General features: G+C 39.1%; 1 protein-coding gene across 17 annotated transcripts in view; it reads left to right on the top strand.

Moving 5' to 3' along the window:
- The window catches only part of Cflar (CASP8 and FADD like apoptosis regulator), a 57,600-nt gene that overhangs the window by 2,790 nt on the left and 34,311 nt on the right, over positions 1-20,499 (top strand). For 8 of the 17 annotated variants that reach the window (XR_011709085.1, XR_011709084.1, XR_011709087.1 and 5 more), the window contains 4 exons: positions 206-287; positions 15,691-16,091; positions 18,282-18,387; positions 19,916-20,051. Coding sequence is in view for 1 of the 17 variants with exons in the window: in XM_071618916.1 (XP_071475017.1) it covers positions 15,796-16,091; positions 18,282-18,387; positions 19,916-20,051 (538 nt within the window). In the remaining 16 variants the exon portion in view is untranslated. The other 9 variants (XR_011709089.1, XR_011709082.1, XR_011709092.1 and 6 more) reach the window with 7 other exon arrangements.

The raw sequence follows: 20,499 nt of genomic DNA, 5'->3' as shown, positions 1-20,499 counted from the left end.
ACTGGTGTAGCCCTTTTAAATCCCAGGAGTGGACTCTGAGAATGGGGGCTTGTACAGCCTCAAGAGCTAATTAAACTCGTGCTATGGATGCAACTGCCTCTTTGCCTTTGATTCAGTATCATTCTACCAAAGTGTATGGAGCTCCTCTAGACCAGGCAGAATTCTAGATATCTAAATTTGTTTCTTGTCTCCATAACCTCACCAGGTGTTGGAGAGACCAAGTAAAGTTACTTACGTAGACAATCTGGACAAGACTACTACCATACAACAAAGGAGGAAACTTGTGGGTAGGTGATCAGACACTGAAGGCAATTGTGCTCAGGTGCATTCTTGTTTTACTTAGTATAAACCTGTGAGGCAAGAGGCACTGTTATTGTAATATCCTCTTTCTCCTTTGCATTTCACTCCTGTCTTGTTTGGAAGTCTTCACACCCTACCTTCATGAATGTCCTATGTTCTCCTTTCACAAGCTTGGTGGCTACCTTTGCACTTACCACAGCATTGCATTTAACACTTTGCATTGTAATACTTTAAAAACTTTTCAGTCAAATTGTGGTAGAATTACCTTGGTTAAATACCTGTAAAGTAACTAGACTAAGCCCCCCAGGAGTCCATTCCTACAGGTAAGTAGAGGTTGTACTTGAGTGTCTTTTTCAGAAACTTATACACTCAAATACAGTCTTTGAAGTGCTTAATGTGTGTGTGTGTGTGTGTGTGTGTATATATATATATATATATATATATATATATATATATACTTATATATATTCAAATATACATATATGGTACTTATATATTTATACAGTACTTATATACTTATATATATTCAGTATTTATTTATATGTTATGTATATAAATAAATGTACATGTATATTATATAAAATATAATAATTATATATGTATAAGTACTTATAGATTTAAATATGCATATTCTATATATATATATATAATTTTTTGAAATCCCTTATTTTGTATGGTGCTGCTTCTCCAAACTGAATTTCCAAACTGGTGCCTGTTCTACTAATATTTCTGCTTTTTCCACATGTAAATTTCCTCCTTCTGTCATCAATGAAAGATTTCTTTTTCTAATTACTACTTTTCTTGGTTTTAAGAATGTGTGTATCTGCAATTCATGTTTGAATTCATTTGCCTGTTTAAATCCCCTGAATCATGGTTTTACTCCCTCTTCAATTCTTGGCTTAGGGGTATAGTTTCTTCTCTGACCATGCACATTTGAAAGAAAAATGACTTTATGCATGTATATACACATTACATGTATGTGTATAAATATGTATATGTGTTCTCAAATCTTCACAGATAAAATTGCTTCTTTTCTACCCATTATACCTTGTCCTGTATTTATGTTCCTTCAATATCTCCATTTCTACCCATTTTGTCTTTATTTAGTCATTAAAATTTTGACTAAAATGAACAGCTTCTTCGTTATTTTCTTCTTATTATTGATATTGGGTTGTCATCTTTGGTAATTCAGTACCTATTACAAGAGACCTAATTCCTACCAATTTATTACCATATTCATCTGAATATTCAAGATTGTGTCTTCTACAGTGAACTCTTCAATTGAATAAAGCAATTCATCATCATTTTTAAATTTTTCAATGTAATTGAAAACTGCTGTTGTACTTACTTGCTCCATGCTGTTTTCCAGGGTAATGATTTATTTTGATCATTTTACTTTACAAATGGGAACCATAGTTTCCTTATCTACTACTTGTGAAATTTTTGAGGTTTTGTTTTTATTTTGTTTTTCTTAAAATGTCCTTTAGCTCTTTTCTGGGCTTATATATCCATTTGTTTCTTTTTTAATTGAAGATTTCAAAGGTAACTTTTAAAGATAGACCTTTGCTTTAAAGAACAGGCACTTGACAGATCTTTTGCTTGAATACCATCTGGTGAGTAGACCAGATTCCTTGCAACAATGACCAAAACTTGACTTGAAGTTGAATTAAAAAAAAAAATCAATCTGTTCAGCAGTTACTGAGTATTTGCTAGTACTAGGGAATGGAAATACATAAATCTCCCTCTGTTGATTGCAACTCTTTTTCTAGTTGGCAAAGACAAGATGCATCAGCAAAAGTTATGCTGAAAACCGTGGCTGTGGAACAGCATTGAAGCTGAGTTTGACTTTACACTTGACTTGAGTTCTACTCTAATCCATGACTGTGTTATTTTAATTTGGCAGAAAAGTCTGTGTTCTAAGTGCCCTGGTGGACCTGTTAGTGAAATGTAGTAGCACAGGGCGGTTATATATAGCACAAAGCTATACCTCCTGAGAATCAGAATTGAAGCCAGTTGCTATCTGCCTAGGCTTTCTGTAAACAGGTTGGCTATCATTCAGCCAGCTTGTAGAATGAATCTGTTCCTTTAACCTGTGTAATCACCAGAAATGTCAAGGAACTTAGAAGAAAAGATCAACTTAGGGATCAGAACCTAGGGAACAGGTTGTGTACCAGGGATGTACCAGGGATGATGGGATGATGAGACTGAAGCAACTGGAGAATTTTTCTTTTCCACTTGTCTCCATTTTTTTGAGCCATTTTTTATTCCTCAACACCTTGAGGAGGTACACATGGTTGCCTGTAATCCCAGTGACTGGGAAGGATGAGTCAGGAGGATCACAAATTCAAGGTCAGCCTGGGCAACTTAGCAAGATTGTATCAAAATAAAAAGTAAAAAGGACTGAGGATGGAGCTCAGTGGTAGAGTCCCCCTGTTGCAATCTTCAGTACTGGAAAAAAAAAATCACCTAACAAAAAAACCTTGAGAAAGAACGTGGTTTCTGAGTGTGATCTCATGAGGATATATATCTAGTTCCTCTAAAGGTGACATCAGATGGTGTGGATACCTCAAAAGTGAAGCTTAGCCACAACCCTCCTTTGTACTACTTGGAACTCAGATCTGGTCTCTGACCCAGGCTTTACCAAAGCATTACAATTTGAAATCTTAAATAAACTCCGCCATCTTGGTCTATTGCTATTTTTTTTTTTTTCTGCCAAGGAAAAGGAAAACTGGTAACGAATGGATAAATGTAGCAAATCACACATTGTCCTGTTTTTTTTTTCCCTCAATAAAGTGAGTGAATAGAACAACAGTTTATTAAAAATTAGATTTGTATTAAACTTATAACATCTGGGGTGGGGCTGTAGTTCAGGACAGTGCTTGCCTATTATGCTGGAAGCCCCATGTTCAGTCCTGAGTACTGAAAAACTAGGTAAGTAAATAAATAAATGAAAAATTAAAATATTACCATCTCATATGAGATATTTTTGTTTGTTTGTTTTGGGTGCTGGGGATTGAACTCAAGACCTTGTGGAGGTATTAGTTTTGAGAATGTTAAAGGGCTGTCCTGTTAGAGGAAAATACTTTAAATTTTAGGAACTTTTGAATTTCTTATTGAACTATCCTACACAGGGAACTGTGGTTGAAGATTGGACAAATGAAAACTGTGACACATAAATTTTTAATTTTAGAAATGACAGCTTATCAGGATTCAGTGAAAAGGATACATTTTTATGAAAACATACTGGAATTTAAACCTTTTGCTAAAAGGCCAGTGGATGTTAGGTGAGCTTGGCTGAAGACAGTATATTCTTCCCTTTCCAGGCAAGGTCCTGCCAGCTCTTGGTAAGCCTGCATGGAGTCTTACTAGGTCAGATTCATTTTCTAAGTTCCTCTGAAACAACAGTATCATTGTATCATGTGGTTACAAAAGCTTCCTTTCAAAATTCTCTCTCTCTTTGTCTTGGATCTAAAAAGCAGGTTCCAAGTGTGATATCTTATTAGATTACCAGTTCCATCTTGCCTCACTCTAGGTTGCAAAGGGTTGATTGAACATTACATCTGTGTATACCTGCTGCAATAGTGCAATGATTACCGGCCTGTTCAAGGCCTGAGAAGGCTGATCTTGGCAGGCCTGGCCAGGGCCTACCCACAGCCAACTGAAGCAAGGAGCCTATCTACCCTTAAGCACCTCCATATGACAATACTCAACTGACTCTTGCATAGAATAAGATAAATGCCAGAAAAGACTACAAACAGTGCTACAAGCAGGAGATGACCTGATTTGGAGATCAAGTCAACTATGGAAGAGATACCTTGAAAGAGGAGATAGAATTTTAACATGCCGAGACTCAAAAGAGGCAAGGGCCTTTCTGAGTGGAGGCAAATGCTTGAGAAAAGATGCTGGGATGGAAAAACACTGTCCAGGGAGCACTGAGATACTTACTCATTTGGAGTTTGATTGTGGGTTTTACAGAAACGGGGTGATACTCTTATGCTTGGGCTGTATGTGAGAAGTTTGCCCAGGTGAAAACTGAACTTTGGTTAAGATGGAGGAGGGTGACTACATCAACTGGATTTAGATTTGTTTCCCCTGTGACTCTGCTCATGTTCCTGGATCTAGTGAGATGCTTCACAATATCCTTTTAGTCTAGATTCTCATGCTGTGATTCATTCTTTCATCTTGTTGTGACTCATACACCTGTTATGAACCAGGGATGTTGTTGGAAGTAACATTAGATCCAAATTTGTAAGAACTTGCCTGAGAGTCATAGGAAGTCTGCTTTGTCTCAGTCCATTTGTGCTGCTATAAGAAAATGCCACAGACTGGGTAATTTGTAAAGAAGAGATATTTATTTCTCAAAATTCTGGAGGTTTAGTCTATTTCTAAGACCAAAGTGCTGGCACCTGTTGAGGGCAGCTCTTGGCTTCTTTGAATGCTGGATCCTCTGGAGAGAGGGGAACAACGTGTCCTCACATGGCAGAAAGCCATTTTGTAAGGGCACTAATCCCATTCACGTGGGAGAAGCCCTCATGGCCTGATCACCTCCTAACGGCCCCACTTCTTAATCCTTTCACATTGGCAACCACTGAATTTTAAAGGGTACATGTTTAAGCCATAGCAGCCACATCAAATAACTTTGAAAAAGTGCCTTCTAATTTTATGTCCTTTAGTGGTCTTCTAGGGGATGTTTGAGTTTGTAGCTGCAACACTGCAGAAATCATGAACCACATGGTGATGTATTATTACACATCCTCAATTTAAGTATTTTGAGGGGGCTGTGAAATGGCATTTCAGACACTATCTTAGGTTTAAAATCCCTGCAGATGGAGGAGGAAAGATAGGTTTGTTATATCAGCTGCTCCAATTGCCACACGCACAGCCCACATCCACGGGTCCCGCACATAAATGGAGGGGGTAGGTGGGTTCTGTTGTGTTAGAGATGAATGCATAGAACATCTGTGTATGCCACTCAGGATCATGCAACCCCCTCCTTCTTTGTTTTTTTAGAGTCTTCTGGGTGACTCTTTCAAGTACCTCGTGTTCATATCATGCTGGGGCTTTCCGACATCTGAAAGTTCCAGGTTTGCATGCTACTTTCTGCAGCTGTCAAGATGAGCTTTGCCCCATCGCCACCCAGGGTTGCCAGGTTGCTAAGACATTTTATTTGCTTTTGTGCTGTGGTTCAGCAAACAGGCCCTTGCTTTCATGCCACCCCATGACCTTGGTTCAGGTAGAGAACAGGATAAGGAATGGAATGTTAAGTATGTCTTTGGATAGATTAACCAGTCATGCTGGTCACTATGCTGCTGATTACAGGGAACATTTTGTGCTTTGGATACCAGATGGTTTGGAAGCAATTGACATTCTGTGAGAAGGGTTGAGAAGTCTGACCAAACTTAACCACATTTTACTGTCACCTATTAGGGCAAATGCTGGGTGCCAGAGGTTTGTGCTAAGTGTTTTACTTGAAGTTTATATGTAGTATGGAGGTGGTAAGAAGAAGTTACTGACAGAATCTGTGTGAGCTTTTCACAGGAAAGTTTATACAATAGAAGGAGATGCCTCATTTGGGTCTGAAAACCCAGAGGGGTTTTGCTAGGCAGATAAGGGGAATTGGGTAAAATAGGCAAAGACACATGGGAAAGGTCTTATTGAGTGGTCAAAGCTGAATGTCCTTTAGTGGTCTTCTAGGGGATGTTTGAGTTTGTAATTGCAACATTGCAGAAATCATGAACCACATGGTGATGTGTATATACAGTGGTGTGTATATACAGTGGAATATTAGTCACCCTTCAAAAGAATGTATATTAATGTATATTAATGAGGGATGAGAGCAACAATAGACTGTGTGACATTAGATAGAGAGAAAATTGGAACTTGCAGTGGGAGATGAGGGATCACTGTAAGGTTCGAATCAAGAAAGTGAGTGGATCTAAGCAAAAACTTCAACTTCAGAAAGTTCATTCTAATAGAAGACAGATTTGGAAAGGGTGAGGTCAGAGGCAGGGAGAACAGAAAGGCCAGGGGACAAGTTAGGGTAAGAGATGGTTATCAGAGAACTCCAGCATTTAAAAAGGAGGTACAGGTTGGGGTTGGGGCTCAGCGGTAGAGCGCTTGCCTCCCACATGTGAGTCACTGGGTTCGATCCTTAGACCACATAAAAATAAAAGTAAATGAACAAAATAAAGATATTGAGTCCATGTATAACTAAAAAATATTTTTAAAAAATAGAAAGGAGATACAGAAAGAGGGTGCTGAGGACTGGGTTAGAGAAGGCCTGGGTAGAATATGGTGTGTGAGTTCAGCCCAGGGAGAAGTATTTTAAGAAAGGAATACTTATCAGCAACCAGATAAAGAGGACTAATTTTTTATGTTTGTTTATTTATTTTAAAATAAAATTTGTATATATTTAAATGATGTAACATGATGTTATAAGATGCATATATAGTAAAATGGTTGTTATAGTGGAACATATTAACATGTCAATCTCATATAGTAACCATTCCATGAACCCCTGTCCCTCACTCCCTCTAGCAAGAGCAGCTATAGTCTATTAGCAAAAATTCTGAATACCTTACACTATTATTAACTATAGTCCTCATGTTATACACCAGATTTTTTACTTGTTCTTCCTACATATTTCTACTTTATATCCTTTGATCTACATCTTCCCTCTTCTACCCCAGCCTCTGGTAACCTTTTATTCTCTATCTCTACATATTTGACATTTTTTTTTAGATTTTACATATAAGTGATATCATGCAATACAACACACTTTTCTTTGTGTTTGGTTTATTTCACTTAGCATGATGTCATCTAGTTCATCCATGTTGTGGCAAATAGCAGCAACTTCTCCCTTTTGAAGGGTGACTAATATTCCACTGTATATACACACCACAGTTTATTTGTGCAATAAACACTTAGTTTATTTCCATAACTGGAAGCTGTTGTAAACCATACTGCAGCAAACATGGGCATGCAGATATCTTTACAAGGCAGCGCTTTCATTTATTTTGGTGTATATACCAGTAGAAGAATTGCTGGGTCTGAAAGACTTCTAAGTATCCTGGTCATGGCAGCTAGGAGATCACCAAGGCCTTGACTAGAGTGGCATCCTCAGGGCTGGCCTGCTAGGGTAAAAGGAATCAGATACCTGCTTTCATATAACACTCCAGGGAGTGCTCGATAATTCAGTAATCAAGACAGATAATATTTTAATGCAACATTTTAAAATACCAACATAATTGTTAAAATGTATAATGAACCAATTATCAAAATTTTAAACAAAAAGAGTAAGAGCGTTACTGATGTTTCCTTTTACCTCAGATTCCAGTCTGGCTTGACAGTAAGGGTCACTGTGTAAGGAAAATGGTGGGTAAGGCCCAGGTGCAGGCCTGCTGAGTGAAATTGAAGCTGAAGCAATTAAAGCGCTGAGTATAGACTCTGCCCTCATGGTGAAAGGAAATAAAATGAAAGAATGGTCAGTCTAAGGGACCTCTCACTTAAGGGCTTTGGGGTTTATTTATTGTGTAAGATAGAAAAGACTTGAACATGGGGAGTAGGCCCTGCAGTGTCTGATGAAAGCACTGGTGTAAGGGCTCAGGGGAAACAGGAGGGGACAAATGGGATTGTCCTCCCTGGACAAGCTGAAGGACAGACGGTGCCAATTGGGGCAGTGGAAAGGTGAGAGGTTGCAGGAACTCGGGCCTTATAAATGACAAGGTCATGTATAAGGGAATGCCCCTGACAAAAAGCAGCAATAGATGGAGTTAGGATGGAAGAAAGCCATGCAGGAGGGAGTTGACCCAAGAGGTATAGAGCTGATAAAGGGTCTCGTAAAAGAAATGGCTGAGCAGCAGAAGGCGCCCCAGCTGAGGCTGGAACTCACAGGGTGTGGAGTATCAGTTTCTGTGTTGAGTAATCTTTTCTCCCTCCCTTCTGAGCTACTTGTTGGTCTACGTGTATGAGTGCAGGAACTCAGAACCTGAGGCTGGGGTGCAGGGTGACCAACCATCCTAGTTAGGCCAAGACAGAAAGCCTTTCTGGGATCAGGACTTTTAGTGCTAAAACTGGAAGGTTCAGGACACACCAGGCCCATTCATTTATCTAAGGTGTTGTAGGATTGGAAGTCAGGAGTCAAACAGGTAAGAGAACTGAGGGTGCTGGCTGGAGGGTTTGGAGCACATGTTCCAGATTGGGTCTGGAGGAAAGGAAGTGAGGCCATTTCCCTGTAGCCGTGTTCATTATTCATTTGTTTACTCATCACATACTAAGTGAGTGCCAACTGTGAGTCAGGCCCTGGGATCTGCGCAGAGGATTGAAGGGCAAAGAAGAAATAAATGCCCTCTTAAAATATCCTTCTGTAGTGGCAAAGGTCTATTGGCGCTCAGGACCCATCTCTGTTTATTTACAGGGTCTCTTCTGAGGGGTGCTTCTCTCTAGAAAACTCCAAACTGTATTTTCCAGACTCCTCTAAAGCTAAGATGTGACTAAGTTAAGTGCATTTTTAGGGAAACTTTGCAAAGGAAGTGGGCAGAGACCAATACTTTGCTCCTCTTAGTTTTCTCTGCCGGTGAGGAGGGTGGTAGTGATATGGGGTTTGGGGAAGAGTGTTAGCATGTAGTCATCAGCTTTTTAGGTGTTGGAGGTATGTGTGGCTGTGTCAGGTCACCTCCTGATCCCTAGATGTCTGCTCTATGGCAATCTCCTGAATGCTCACTACCCCAGTCCAGAAATGTGGTTCTGGGAGCCCCAGGAGCCTTTGCTAGAAACAGCCTAGAGCCCCTTCCTCTAGCCCCATGCTCCTTTTGTGAGCCAGTAACAGCTGTTTTATGTAAGCTTTGCTCAGTGTTTTATGTAAGCTTTGTTTGGCACTTTAAACAATCATTGGCAATAGCCTCATGATTTCTAGCAGAGAAATGAAAACTGAAACTGGACTTAGGGGTTAGCTGGTCTGGTTGTGAAGGTTACAGACAGTTTGTACTAACCTGGAGACTTTGTGTGGGAGTGGAAAAGAAGGAGAAACAGTCACTGAATTTGAATGTGCCTGAAGAAAAGCTACACTTAAAAATTCTAGAAATCACCCAGGTGCCAGTTTTGTTTGGCAAGAGAAGGCGAAATGGTCTGAAACACTGGTAAAATGAAACAAATGGATATATTGACCATGCAGGATTGTGTATCTGAAAGCAGGGAAGAAAAAGAATTGGACTTGGACAGGTCCTTAACCTCTCCAGGCAGGATGGGGTTGGTAACTGATGGGTACAAGTCCTTGTATAGAGCTTTCTACACACTCCTTATCCTTGGAACCGTGTTAAATAAAACCTGTCCTGTTGTTTTTGAAGATAACTTTGAGAAACCTGAAGGCTTTCTTGTTCTAAGGTACATTCACATCAAGGAAGCTCTAAGAGCTATTTAGATGCTATGAGATAGTTTCTGTATGACTTTTTTTTTTCAAAACCGTATTCTTTTATATGATAATTATTAATCAAACTGGTAAAGGCTGAGTGCAGAAGAAACGGGAACTAATTTTTCAGTTTCTAAAACTATAAGATTTCCTTTTGACTTATTATTATACTGTGGTATGAGTTATATTAGTCCTTGCTTATCTGAGGTTTTTCTTTCTGTGTTTTCAGTTACCCACAGTAATCTAAGAATAATAAATGAAAAATTTCAGAAATAAGTTTTAAATTGTGAACCAATTGAGTAGTGCGGTGAAATCTTACAGCATCCTGCTTAGTCCTGCCTGAGGTGTAAATTATCCCTTTGTCCAGAGTTTTCACACTGTATGTAATACCCTCCCATTAGTCGCGTAGTAGCTGTCTTGTGTGTATGCTGAAGTAACACTTATTTTACTTAAAATGTCCCCAAAGCACAAAGTAGTGATGCTGGCAATTTTATTACAGTATATTATTTTAATTGGGCTATTTTATATTAGTTATCATTGTTAATCTCTTAAGGTATATACTATATAAATTAAAGTTTATCATAGTTATGTGTATTTAGGAAAAATCTTAGTACATGTATGGTTTGGTACTATCCATGATTTTGGGCATCCACTGGAGCTTTTGAAATTTATCTCCTGCAGATAATGGGGGACTACTACATATTTATTTTAGTATCTGTATACCTGTCACACTAAACTTATGAAGAAAAATATTACAAATTTAGCCATTTCTCCTTTGTATTCTTTTCTAATCACATTCCCTTCTTCACAAAATGGAAGTCACTTTACTGAATTCAGAATTTATTATTATAATGTAAATTTCAATATTTTCACTATATATATATATCCCTAAATAATATATGGTATTAGTGGTTTCTTGATATTTAGAATCTTATGTAAATTAATCATATCATATATATATTTTAGCATCTTCCATTTTGCCTCAACAAAAATTTTTGGGTCTTGTGAGATTCATATATTCCATAGTTCATTCATTTTCAGGGCTGCATAACATTTCATTAAAGAAATATAATATTTTTTTCAATCTCTCTCTCTCTCTCTCTTTTTTTTTTTTTTTTGGTACTAGGGATTGAACCCAGGGTCACTTAACCACCCAGCCACATCCCTAGTCCTTTTTTATGTTTTATTAGAGACAGGGTCTTTCTGGGTTGCTTAGGGCCTCCCCACGTTGTGGAGGCTGGCTTTGAACTCATGATCCTCGTGCCTTAGCCTCTTGAGTGACTAGGATTACAGACATTTGCCACTGTACCCAGCTTCATCTCTTCTTGATGGACTTTTGGGTGGTTTCCTTTTTTTTTTTTCTTTTTGCTGTAATATCCACTGCTACGAGAAACATTTTGGACATTTCTTGATATACCTGTCTGCAAGTTTTTAAAGGGTATTTATTTAGGAATGAAATTTTCATGTCATGGAGTAGTATGTGTTTTCAGTTTTACCAGATGATGCTAAATTGTTCTTCAAAGTAGCTGTATCAATTTTTAAAAAATTTATTTTACTTATTCTAATTTCTTATATATGACAGCAGAATTTAATTCAATTCATATTACACAAATAGAGAACAATTTTTCATGTCTCTGGTTGTCCACAAAGTAGAGTCACACCATTGTGTTTTCATGCATGCACTTAGGGTAATAGTGTCCATCTCATTCCACTGTCTTTCCTACCCCCATCCCCCTCCCTTCTCCTTCCTCTCCTTTACCCTATCTAAAGTTCGTCTATTCCTCACATGCTGCCCCCACATCCCTATTATGAATCAGCATCTTTATATCAGAGAAAACATTCAGCATTTGGTTTTTTGGGTTTGGCTTACTTCACTTAGTATTATATTCTCCAACTCCATCCATTTACCTGTAAATACCATGATTTTATTCTCTTTTAATACTGAGTAATATTCCATTGTGTATATATACCACGTTTTCTTTATCCATTAATCTACTGAAGGGTACCTAGGGTGGTTCCACAATTTAGCTATTGTGTATTGTGCTGCTAATTCCTCCAGTAATACATACAATTTCATATTTCTCTGACATTTAGCAGTAGATATTAACATTTGACTAATGTGAAATAATATCTCATTATAGTTTAAGTCTGCGCTTGTCTGACTACTATTGAGGTTTGAATTTTTTTAAGTGTTTTAGTTGCTTTTCTCTTTTCCTGTGTCATATAAACTTAAAATAAGCTTGCCAAGGTCCATGGAAAATTTGTTTTTAGCTTTTTGATTGGACTTATATTGAGTTTACAAATGTGTTTGAAATTCAGTATCTTTGTGATATTGAGCTTTCTGTCCATTATTAAGGTATAATGAAGATATTGATTTCTTCAGTTATCTCCATCTTCAATGAAGTCTTCAATAAAGTAATTTGTTCTTTAAATGTCTTACTAACAAACATTAGATTTATTCTATGTGACTTATAGATGTTATTTTAAGTACTGTCTTTTTGAAATCTACCTCTTATTCCTATTTTTGCTAATTATTGAAATGTAATTGACTTTTATTTATTGATCATGTATCTCAAAAACTTCAATCTGTTATTAATTCTAACATTTTGCTTATTAATATACTTGAGTTTTCTGTGTAGAAAGTGAATAATGATAGTCATTTCTTCCATCCAAGTGCTGATATTCTATCTTTTCTTCTTTCTCATTTTATTGTGCTGGCTCTGTCCTTCAGTATGATATTGAATAAAAGGGATAATCATGCACATCTTTGTCTCAGTCCTGATTTTAAGGAAATGTTTCTAACGTGATGCCATTAAGTACCATATTTGCTGTGGGTTCTCCTTTTTTGTAATTACTCTTTAACTGTTTTTAGGCTGCTGTCTAATAAGATAAATTCCTTGCTTTTAATCCATACATCAGTTTTTTAGGGAACTTACATCTTTATTATATTGGATCTCTCTACTCATGAACAAAGTATGGCTCTCCATTTATCTAGTTCTTTATTTATGTCTTTTCAATAATATATAGGTTTTTCTCCATTGAGGTCTTCCCTATCTTTTGCTGGAATCATTTCTATGTTATGTTTGATGCTATTATATACAATATCACTGTAGTGTTCTTAGCTCTTTTTTCTTTTTGATTTCCTACAGTTTTACTTATTTTCTTAACATCTCAACAGTGTATTTGAGCAAATGTTTTTATGTCTTATCCCACATCGCTACATACATTATAGCCACAGGTTTTTTTTTTTTCTCCTAGATTATTTAGCACAAGATTTCACAGCCTCAGTGCTGTGAGCTTTTTGCCTGGATAATTCCTTGTTGTGGGGGAATGTGTATAGTGGGATGTTTAATAGCATCCCTGGCCTCTGTACACCAGTTCCTAGTAGCACCATCTGGAGATGGTGACCAGAAATGTCTCTAGACATCATCAAATTAACCCTGAGGTCCAAAACTGCCATGGATAAGAACCATTGATCTGGCGCCTATAATATTGCAGAAATTTCCCTTATGTCTTTAAATTTATTTTAAGATAACTTATTTTAAATTCTTTCAGATGTAGTTTCCTAGGATGCGAATTCTGTTTGTTTTGTCTACTGTCATGGTGATTTTTATTTTTGTGCATAGTGGTTTTTAAACATGCATTTACCTTCTGCAAGAAGTTCTTCACCTGGAATCTCTCATGCTCTGGGTTGGGAAGGTGGTCCTATGAGTAGGTTTTGTGTTTGATTCTGAAGACACTAAGGGCTTCCCTAGTCTTAGAGTAATGTTTATGTTCATTTCTTGCCTATAGTTTAAAGAAACCCCAACCAAGTCATGATTACTTGGATCCTAGCCTGACCTCTCCCTTATATGGTTTTCTTTCTCAATCGTGACATCTCTAGCCACAGTTAACTGCCCCCATCATGGTCCCAGCATGCCTATACTGCATCTAGGTGGCCTGGTTCCATGTAGGGATCTGTATTTTTCTTTTGGTATTTTCTCTCAGTGTGCCAGATGCTACCACTGAGTAATTTGGATTTTGCTGCCAAACTATACCCTCGTTAGCACAGAGGGAAGATAGCATGCCAGGGCTCTTGTTGAGTGTGCGTGACTGGCAGAAAGCAGTCATGGGTATAACTGTTGGAGAGGAACTGAGCGGATAATTTTTTAAAGAATTATCTAATTTTGTTAACTCTTGATGGCATCATTATATCACTGATAATGACGAATTATATAGAGGGCTACTTTTAAAAATAGAGACTTAAACATTTCATTTCTGGTAATTCTGTTTGGTTCATTTTCAAATGTGTCTAGTGAACTTGGATAATATTTCTTACTCTTGTGTTTAATGACCTTGTATTTATTTTATTTTATTTTTCCCTCTTATTTTATTTCTTCTAGTGTATACAAATATTTTAGATAGTAGTTTATAATAACATCTACTCACGAGATTGTGGCTTTTAGTGAGTACAGTATAAAAAGAATTTGGTGTTTTTTTTCTTTTAAATATATTTTTAAGTTGTAGATGGACACAGCACCTTTATTTATTTATTTTTATGTGGTGCTGAGGATCGAACCCAGTGCCTCACACATGATAGGTGAGCGTTCCACCGCTGAGCCACAGCCCTAGTCCAAACTTGGTGTTCTTTTCATGGAAACTGGCATATTAGGTTAAAGTACTATTAGTCTGTGAGTGTAGATTTTACTCTTTCTGAAACACTAAAATTAGTGTTCAAATTTCAGACAAAAAAATAAAGTCATTTTGAGTACCAATTTTTGACTTTGAGTAGTCATTTTAGTAAATTTTATTTTTCCCTTTACTCACACACAACCATACTTCGATGAAGTTTGGCTGAATGGACACAGAATCGACACAGCCATTCCAAAACTAGAGAAATATACTTGTACGCAGAGAGTCGGGATGTGTTTCCATTTATTTTTTGCTAAGATTGTCTTAACCTGAACACTGTCTCATAGGAATAGGTAAGGAACTTGCCCAGAACAAAAGAGCTGATTTAGCGTAAATTAAAACTATGAAACTTAAAAGTAGAATAGATAGTGATCACCATTTGCAACTTAAAATTTGAAAAAAAAAATGTTGAATTTTAATGGAAGAAGTTAAGAACACACCCAAAGAATGAACTTCCCAACTCCCACTCAGACCGCATCCCCAGGATGAGACCTTTCCCTGGGTCTCCTGCACCAATTCCTTGCTTCCACTGATGCCATCAGGGGTGGGCTGATTGCAATTGCAGTCACGTAGCAGTCTACTGAGAGTTTGGGGCATCTGGCATATCCATGGGGCTCAGGGTCTGAACGCCTGATCAAAACCTCACAAGGTCTTTTCTCAGCCCAGTGCCAAGTCCCATGTGCATCCAGATGAAGTTGGGAAAAGGGCTTGGGCTTTAGAGGCTGAGCTACAGGTGTGAGTGCAGGTTTTAAAGAGCAACTGAAGAAAATGGGTGGGCAGGGACAGAAGCCTATTTCCCTCTTGTTCTTGATACCCCACAGAGAGAGTAGGGCGTCTTACAAGACCTGCATTGGCCCAAGTCCACGTGGGTGGGGAATCACTGCATGTAGAAGCTAACCCCTGTGACACCAGTTTCTGTATTCAGTTCCTTCGTCATTGAGCTTTTTCCTCTTCCTCCCACTGAGGGCACTCGTGAACTTAGTCATTAATTCCCTACTTGTGATTTTCCCTTACCCTGCTTTACATTCTGATAAGTCTGACAAAGCATGTGGGATTTTTTGGAGAAAATTTTGTCTTAGGTTTCATTTCCTTTACCATGTAGATCTTTTTCTCTGGTTGTCTTGGGTTTTAGATTAGTCTTGGGTTTTGGCTTCGTCTACTGAGGATCTCTCTCTCTCTCTCTCTCTCTGTAGACTTAAAACATATGAATTCAATCTATCAGGTTAGGGAGACCAGCAAGAAAGGGAAAAACTATGAATCTAAACCATAAGTTACTTTGATAAAAGGATTAAAAAAATCTACTCTTACCACAGAACCTCTGCACTGGGAAGAACTCTGAAAGAAATGAAGAAAGCCCTCAGAAATGAAGTTGGTGACCTCGCGGCTCTCTGTTGAGCACTGTACTACTGTTCCTTAGGATGGCACTGTGCCAGACGTCTGCCGAGGTCATTCTTCAGGTGGAAGAGGCACTTGATGAAGAAGAAAAGGAGATGCTGTGCTTTTTGTGTCTGGATATTACTGCAGATGTAGTTCCACCTACAGTCAGGGACCTTCTGGATATTTTATGTGAGAGAGGGAAGCTGTCTGTGGTGCAGTTGGCCGAGCTGCTCTACAGAGTGAGGCGGTTTGACCTGCTCAAGCGAATTTTGAAGATGGACAGAACAGCCGTGGAGGCTCACCTGCGCAGCCATCCTCACCTTGTTTCGGACTATAGGTAAATCATCAGCTCCTCTGCAGGCTTGACCGGTGGGAGGGCGTGAGGTGGCCTAGGCTCTACTGAATGACAAAAATAAGGACAGTAACAAGAGCAGCCACATCACTTTCTTTTCCCTCTCATCCAAGTGCTACCTGATATCACTCCATTGCTTTGAACTCTTTGAATTCTTAAAATGCGTTTGCTTGAAGGAATTGAGTAGCAGAGCATAATGACAGTGGAAGGGACAGATGGTACATGTTTGCCTGAAGGACAGAATGACAAGAAAGGAAGAAAGATGGGAACCACTGAGAGCTAGTAATTCTTGCCAGCTCCTGGCAGTGTGAGAGCCGCAGTGGTGTTGCTAGCTGATTTTCTGTGATGTCATTTTTTTTGACAATTTCCGGAACTGAGAAAGGAAATAACAAGTCTATAATAATCTTCCTATCTTTGTGGAACTCCATGACACCCTGACTTTCTGTCAGTTGTTGCCCTGCAGAGGAAGTTTAGCGGGGTGAGTTTCCTTCTGGTGGTCCTGCCCTGGGAGACCCTGGGGAACTCTTCAGTTGACCGCCTCCTAAGCCCCCTTCAGGTCAAAAGGGAGAACAGCAGCTGAGGGCCTCTTAAGTTCAGGCGCCTCTTCCTCCTGCTCACAGGGTATGTCTTAAAGGTTCAAAAGGGGCACAGAAGTCATTGGAAAGAATGAGTTTTCTGGTGGGGGAGGAAGAGAACTTGTTCCTAAGCTGCTGTTTCTTCTTTCTCCAGGCCACCAGCCTTTTGTTCAATCGATAATGTTTATTTGGAAATGATATATATTATCAAGAACTGTACTAAAGAGAGCTGAAAGCAGTGTGGGCTTTGGAAAGTGTAACAGAGTTGAGGCTGCAAGGCCTGTTTCAAGTCTCACATCTACAATTATATGCCCTGCAGGGTGGCCAGTCACTAACCTGGGTTGAACCTTTGTTTCCTGGCTGTAAACTGAAGAAGAATAATATCCAACTTCAGAAGGCTATTGTGAGCACCAATTGATCATGTGCTTCTTTGTTTTTATTTATTTATTTAGATACTTGGGATTGAACCCAGGGGTGCTTTGCCACTGAACTAAATACCAAGCCCTTTTTATTTTTTATTTTGAGGCTGGCCTCAAACTTGCGATCCTCCTGTCTCAGCCTCCAAATCACCCTGATTACAGGAATGTGCCTCTGTGGCTTCAGCAAATTATTATTATTTTTAATTATGAAGCATTCTGCAGGAAGCAAAGGATTACTGTTGTTATTATTCTTGATCTTTTTCCATGTGTCCAACCATTATATAATGTCATGCACCTTCTTCACACTGGGAGGCTCTGACTGGGTTTCAGAGACTAGTAGTGTGCTCTCTCCGTTCTGCATCTCTTGGAGTGGAAATAGTGCATCAGGCTCTCTGGAAGAGAGGCTGGAGCTCTGGGTTCTTCATCCATCTGTTGAGCAGGCTTCAATGTGTAGCAGTGTGTGCCTGGTGTTTGTTGAGCTCTGGGGAAAAATGAATGAAGAATCTCCCATTCCTAAGAATCTGGGAGTCTAACTGGGAAAACGACCTTCTAAGCAGTGATGACAATATGCTGGCAGTCATGTTAACCACAAGACATCCTAGGAGCTCTAACTGGAGCAGAGGTGATTGTCAGCAGGACTTTGTAGACCAAGACATCTCAGGTCAGAATCCCCATGATGTAGACACCTTTTGCCTTTTGCATTCAAACATGGGCCAGGATATCCCAGGCATTTCTTTGCTTTAGAATCTTGTGATGATGGCCCCTGAATCAATACCACCTGGAAGCTTGTCAGGGGAAGAAGATGGCCAATTCAAATTCTATTTCTGCCTTACATGGTAGTCATTTGGGTTCTTAATTCATTTCACTGTAACTTGTGGGGAAGCGAGGGGATTCTTCAGGGAAGTTTTTATTCTCTGAGTTGTTTTCAGAATTGTTAGTTGAAAGGGAGGTACCGTGCCCTGTTGAAAATAGGAAAGGATGAGTTTCACCTTAAGATCTCTTTCTTGGGTGATCTAAGCTTTCTGTTTTATGGGGCCGGGGGGGGGCACATTCACATGGGGGCAAGAGTTAGTCTTTCAACCAGTTAGTTAGTCTTTCAACCAGCATGGGGGAGGCATGGGCTCTTGGAGTTTTCATGAGGACTCATTTGAGTTTACTAAAGCAACTTCTCTGGTTTATAGGGTGCTGATGGTGGAGATTGGTGAGAATTTGGATAAAAAAGATGTATCAGCATTGATTTTCCTCATGAGGGATTACACAGGCCGAGGCAAGGTCTCCAAGGACAAGGTGAGTTTTCTCTTTTTGGGTCATGTTCTCCAGAGCCTGTCAGCAGGGGAGACTGTACCTTGCAGTACAGAAGGGAGGGCAGCAGGCAGTCTGTCGCCACCGAGTTAGTGGGAGTCAGACACCTGATGTGACTTTCTCCTGACACCAATGGCAAAAGGATTGGTTTCTAAAATGAGAAGAAATAGAAGGATACTGACTTCTGATGTGGCTTTGGGTGTTTCATCCTTGATGAAAGATTCATCTGTAAACTTCACAGACCTGGCATGTATTATCAGTTTTCCTCCCTGATTTGACAGATTGTCTGGCAGGGTTAGGAAGTCCCATTTGCTTGTGCTGAGTAGAGCCAGGTGGGAAGGGCCAGTCTACTCCCATCTTGCTCCCCTGCTGCCGTCTATTTCTCTTCAGCTAGTTCAGGGTCAGTATGGGGTCATGAGGCTACATGTGGAGGCCATGAGGGGGCAGGTCCTTGTGCCTGATATTATCTGGGAAATGGCTAAAGGAGAGATTTAGGGTTGAAGCCAGATGGGGTGAAGATCTTAGTGATGTCATGATTGCTGGAAGAGTATTTAAATTCTAGCTGACCCCACTTGGCATTGCTGAGTTCAGGACAGGCCAATAAGTCTGCATTTCTAGTACATGACAATAGGTCCTCCACGTGGCCAGATTGCATCTAAGGACTCTGGTTAGTCATTACTTAAGAAATTTCTCATGTTTCTTAATGATCTTAGTTCTATTTCTGAAATCTGAAAAAAAACAGGATGACTGCATTTCTCTGTCAAATGCAAAATGAGAAGAAAAGTAAAAACAGAAGTTCTTTTTTTTTATTTCCCCTAATCAACTTCTCCCTTGTCATTTACATATATTAAATTATGTTTACTATTTTTAAAAATAAAAATAGCACTTTGGTAAACAAATGATGAACACAAAAGGAATAAAATACAAAGCAGTTTCTTTTTCTGACAGTGTCTGTTGCTCAAGGCAAACCAACAGCAAAATAGCTAAACTTAGTTCTGATTTTACCTCTCCACAATACCCTGAGTCAGAATGAGTTGGAATGTCTGATTAAAATAATTTAAGAACTTTAAAGTTGTGTTACGAGGATTTTTTCCTCCTAAAATCTTTCTCCCAGCTTCCCTCTTGTTCTCTCTTTTCAGAGAAGCCCTTAAAGTTTTCAGTATGACTCCAACCTGGCCTTCTGAAAGAGAAGGATCTCAGGAGGGTTTTATTTTTAGGCCTGCATTTTCATAATATACCCCGATGACACAAAATGGCCCATGTGTCTATCATCAACTTAGAGATACATTGGTGACTGAAGGACAAGTTACCACCTCTTTTTTTTTTTTAAGTTAAAATTCAAGAGGGTAATTTGCTTAGGACAGAGGTATCCAGATTAGAATCACTGAAGGTCACAGAGAGGGCTCATCTTTTCATGTTTTCTTGCTATTATAAATCACTTGAGCTGGGGTTTGCTTTGGGATCTTATCAATCAGCTCCACTGATGCTTGTTCCTTGTTGGTGGCTCTCTTAGAGTTTCTTGGATCTGGTGGTTGATTTGGAGAAACTGAATTTGATTGCTCCAGATCAATTGGATTTATTAGAAGAATGTCTAAAGAACATCCACAGAATAGACCTGAAGACAAAAATCCAGAAGTACAAGCAGTCTGGTAAGAAGAATTTTGGCCTCTTAGTCATCTAAAGCAAATATTCTGAGTCTAGTAGTTATGATTGGTAAAGACTGATTTGTCAGATGGGTAGATAGAATGGAACCTGAAAGTCCACAGCCAGCTCTAGCCTGTGGCTACAGATCGCATCCATTTCCATCCTCATATCCCGGATCTGTCAGCTCCATTGCCCATATTTACCACCACAGGGTCTCAGCCCTCTGTCAAATGTCACCAAGCAGTTCTTAACATTCTGGCCCTTAAGAAAGAGTCTGTACCCTAATTTTCACAGGCTGGTGAAGCTATGGACATTTAGGGATGCTACCCTACTGCTTGTCTCCAGTATTCAGCCTGATGACCACCATCCAAGTCTGGGTGTGTCACTGAGGTCCCAGAGCTGTCCTGGATATGTTCCAAGTTTCAGCCCTCCTCATGGAAAAGAGCAATTTCT

This window comes from Marmota flaviventris, chromosome 11 (assembly GCF_047511675.1).
Source record: "Marmota flaviventris isolate mMarFla1 chromosome 11, mMarFla1.hap1, whole genome shotgun sequence".
Lineage (NCBI taxonomy): Eukaryota > Metazoa > Chordata > Mammalia > Rodentia > Sciuridae > Marmota > Marmota flaviventris.
This window is presented reverse-complemented; position numbering and strand designations above follow the sequence as displayed.